At 17.2% G+C, this 5,204-nt stretch overlaps 1 protein-coding gene across 1 annotated transcript; it reads left to right on the top strand.

Moving 5' to 3' along the window:
* Positions 1 to 1,051: 1,051 nt before the first annotated feature.
* PRSY57_1009200 (putative membrane protein) lies at positions 1,052 to 5,148 on the top strand (the record flags this gene model as incomplete). Its single annotated transcript, XM_020114853.1, has 2 exons — positions 1,052 to 4,872; positions 5,061 to 5,148. The coding sequence occupies 2 exons, from the start codon at positions 1,052 to 1,054 to the stop codon at positions 5,146 to 5,148; spliced, it is 3,909 nt and encodes a 1,302-aa protein (XP_019970399.1).
* Positions 5,149 to 5,204: the final 56 nt, after the last annotated feature.

Below are 5,204 nucleotides of genomic sequence, written 5' to 3'. Positions count from 1 at the left end.
AATATATATATATATATATATATATATTTATTTATTTATATATCATATGTATTTTTTTTTTTTTTTTCATTTTGTTCAAAAGTAAATGGATATATATTTTAATTATCACATGATAATATACATTCCATTTTAATCTTAAAAGGTGGCTCGATTATTTTTCTCCTTTAATTTGTATATATATATATATATATATATATTATATATATTAATGTCACAAAAATATATTAAAAAAAATAAATATATAATTTTATAAATTAAAATGATGAAGGAAAGATATTAAATGCCAAACATATATATATATAATATTTATATTGTTACAATCAACTTGATATAGATAAAAAAATAAAATGTAGATTTTCGAATGATATTTTGATATTTATGAATTGTAAAATAAATATGTAAATTATTTTTTTAAAAAGATATATTAAAAAATTATATAAAGAACATAGACATCATCTCCTTTTCAATATATATATATATATATAAATTTAATATGTATAATTTAATTTATGTATATATAATATACATATATAATAACATCACATCCTGAAAATATATATATATATATATATATATATTATATATATATATCACCGTACTTATATAATTTCATTTTTTTTTTTTTTTTTTTTTTTTTTTTTTTTTTTTTTCTCTTTTGTATAAAATATGAAGAAGCATGATAAATTATATTTAAAAGGGAAAAGAAAAATATTACGTATATTTTCTTTAAAATATATGTTACTATTTAGTTTTTAAATAATATATATAATATATATATATATATATAATATTTATTATATGTTGTGTTCTTTTTGACATATTAGAATAATTTAATTTGAACTTATATTCTTCTGTTTTTATATTATACATATAATAAAATTATTACTTGAGAAATTATTATATCTTTGAATAATATAAATATATATGTATATATTTTTGTTTGTTTATTTATTGATCACTTTATATTTTACATCCCATTAAAATATTTAATATATATAATATATATATATATATTTTTTTTTTTTTTTTTTTTTTGGGTATGTCGTAAAATATGAGTAGGAATAATACCAAGAGAAGTATAGATTTTAGAACTACTTATAATAAAAACAATAAAAGAACAAAAGTTGAAGATGAAGATGAAAAAAAAGAAGGAAATATAAGAAACATGATTAAATTATTAAATAATTATTGTAATCATGATGATACCTTAGAAGATATGAGTGATTATATGGTGAGCTCGTATAAGAACTTTTTAATTGAATGTATATATAAAGAAATAAAAAGTATAAATGAAGAAAAGGATGAAAGAAATGATAAGAGAGATGATATTATAGAATTAATAAGGATTTGTTTAAAAATAATAAAAAATAATCACGAGGAGTTTAAATATCCAAATATATATTTTGTTTGTATTAATACTTTATTTTTATTATTAAATAATGTAACTCAAAATAATAATTATAATAATAATTATAATAATAATAATTATAATGATGTAATAAATTGTATGATAAATTCCTGCTTTGATTTATTCTTTAATTTAATATCAACAAATAATTGGACAAAGAAAAATTTGCACATACATATTTTTTCAAAACTTAATTTTATACATTTCTTTGTCATATCAAATATATTCAAAGTAATATTAATTCAAGTAGATAATACTATTTATATGTTACCCTTTAATCATTATATTAATATGATAATCAAAAATATAAATATATATGAACATGATGAGAATATTATTGGAAGAAATAAAAAAGAAAAATATCACGAAAAGAAAGATGATCTTTTCATTACAAAAGATAGTAATATATTTATAACATCGCTAAAAAATAAAAATAATCTCGTACAAAAGCAAAGTGATCCTATATATGATAGTAATATATTTCATTGTAACGATGTGTCGTCTGATGATCATATGAATGATTATTATAGGACATATACAAATTTTAAAACGACTAATACATATATAATAAAAGAAAAAAGAAAAAAAAGAAAAAAAAAAAAAAAAGTGGATAATAGTAATCAGAATAATATGGGTGATATAAATAATATGTATATTATTAATAATGTATATAATAATTATAGTGTGATGTTAAAAAATTATGATATATTATATACTCATCAAATATATTATGATATCCTTTTTAAAATATATAGTACAATTATTAATTTAATTATTAACAATGATTTAACCATATATATTATAAAAGAATGTGTAAGTATAATATTACAAATGTATGATATATCAAAACAACAACATAAAATTATTTTTGACATCCTAACAGTTTATAAATTTTATATTAAGAATAAACAAAACATGTTAGAAAGATATATTATTTTTATTTTCTATTTAATCAATGCAATACATGATGAAGAAAAGAAAAGGGATTTTTCTAAATTAATAAAACCATTCAATATGTTATTTTATTTATTGCATGCTGAATGTTCAGAAATAAGAATATGTGCAAAAGAATATTTATTGTTACATAGTTTTTTTAATAAAAACAAAGAAAAAGAAATTATATCATCACGTGATAATATTAATAATAAATATAATAATAAACATAATAATAAATATAATAATAAATATAATAATTATAATTATAATTATTTGTTAGATCTCCTTTTTGAATATTCATTCAACCAATCGCATACATGTAATATGACAAATATATCAAACGAATCCAATATTAGTATACAATTTGTAAAAGCTATACATTTAATTTTTTTTCATTTCAAATATATTGTGGACATATATAAATCAGCTAATGTACAAAATGAAGAACTTATTCTACAATATGATTTATTTTTTAAAAACCTAGGTACCGACCCAGTGTTTAAGAATTATTTAGAGAACGATATAAAAATGAAAAAAGAAAAAATATTTTATAAATGTAATAGTATAATATGTTCAGACAAATATATAATTATAAAAAATAATATAATACAAATAGAAAACCTTATTAAAACCATTGATGTATATATGAATTTATTAAATGGTCCTAATATTAAGTACGTATCATTATGTATAATATATTTTATTTTCTTTTTTATAAAAATATTAAAATATATTAATAAAATATACAATGAAGATATTCAAGGAGAATTTTCAAAAAAAAACTTTTTTTTTATTATAAAAAATTTATTTATACAATCTATATATGTTTTTGAAATATTAATACAGAGGAAAACATGGCTTCAAATAAATAACGTTTTGATATATATTATAAAATCACATGGAAAAAAAAAAAATGAAAACAAAAAATTACACACATTTTATAAGTATAATATAATTAATAAAAAATATATTATTAATTATTTAAAGAATAATAGTACATTTGTTGAACCAAATGAACAACCTCTTCATATATTAATAAAAAAATTATATATAACCATTATAAACTTTTTAATTCCATTAGGATATAAAAATAAAATACAATCCAATGTTTTATCTCGACATATAATCAATGATAGTAATAGTAATAAGAATAATGATGAGCATAATCTTGATGGTGATGGTGATGAGATGAATATTATGAACAAAGGTATAAAAGCACAATGGCCCTTTTTTAATATTTCAAATTTTTATTTCTTTATCAAGCTATTATTAAATATATTATATTTTTTCTATCAAAATAATATGGGTGAAAATTTTATGGGTATATTTTTTTTTGACTCTATATTTAAAAGAGTTAAAGAAAGAATAATACAAGAAAAACCAGATATTTTCATATTATTAAAAAACCAAAAAATTCATTTTAATGAAGTTGAATATGATAATACCGATATAGGTTTAAAATATATTTCGTATGAATTGTCTTCATATATATCTTTTTGTGTATATTTCTTAAAAAAAATTATTTTAAATAATGATAAATTATATGACTTATTGAATTGTAGTAAATATAAAAAGGGTATTATAAATTTATGTAAACTTCAATTATGTGTATATGAATTTTTTTTACCTGCCAAGTCTACAAATAATGGTTTCTCCTTATCCCTTCTTGTTCTTTATCATATATATGTGAAAATATATAATAATAAAAATAAGGATAAGAAGATGGTTCATCTTATTTTACGTCTAATATTTTATGCCACACATAAATCACTGAATACAATGGAGAGAGATAACATAATTATATATAATAATAATAGTAATATTTGTAATAATAATAATATTTGTAATAATAGTAATATTTGTAATAATAGTAATATTTGTAATAATTTTGATTTTACACATTTAGAAACCAGTTTTTGTACGAAAGAAAATAATGATAAACTATTTATTATTAAAAAAAGTTTTCAAAAGCCCTTTGAAGAGTATTATTTGAATAATTCCTTACATGTATTCATAACAGGATTGAACGTGTTAACAAATATTACTAAATTAATAATCTTAAAATATGATATAGTTTATAAAAATAATATAATAATTAAAGGTTCAAATATTCTGAACAAACAAAAAAAAAACAAAAAAAAAAGGAGTAGCATTATCACGGTTTATTATAGGTACTTGTATAAACTATATAATGTTCTTATCAAAAAAACGAAAGATGATTTTTTCTACAGTACAAGAAAATATGTATTACAATATATTAAGCATTTTATTATATTAAATACAGTTTTAATTTTGAAGTATAAATTTAGGAATAATATGAATTTTAAAAAACTTTTGAGTTTTTGTCTTTATAATCTTTACACTGACTATGACGTGAGTGTTTTTTCGATCATTTATTCTATAGCCTTTTCTTTGAAGAGTTATATAAATTTGTGTTCATCAAAAATTAAAAATTCAAATCGTTATTTGGAAAGGGTTGATGATTTGTTATTTAAGGTTGTGGAGGAGTACAAAAGTTATGACATACCGTAATTAAAAAAAAAAAAAAAAAAAAAAAAAAAAAAAAAATATATATATATAAATATATATGTATATATTTATATATTTATATATGAATTTCACATAATTATTTCATTTTACATTTATGTTTTAGTTTTTTTATAATTATGTTTATATATATATATATATGTATATATTTATTTATTTATTTTTATAGAGAAACAAATTTGTGGGAGGAATATATTTCGAAGTATGTAAGTTTTGAGACCCTGAAGCATACATATGTAGACTGTCCCGGAGAATGACAAAAAAAAAAAATAAAAAAAAAAAAAAAAAAAAAATTAATTATAAATTATATAAT

This window comes from Plasmodium reichenowi, chromosome 10 (assembly GCF_001601855.1).
Source record: "Plasmodium reichenowi strain SY57 chromosome 10, whole genome shotgun sequence".
Classification (NCBI taxonomy): domain Eukaryota; phylum Apicomplexa; class Aconoidasida; order Haemosporida; family Plasmodiidae; genus Plasmodium; species Plasmodium reichenowi.
This window is presented reverse-complemented; position numbering and strand designations above follow the sequence as displayed.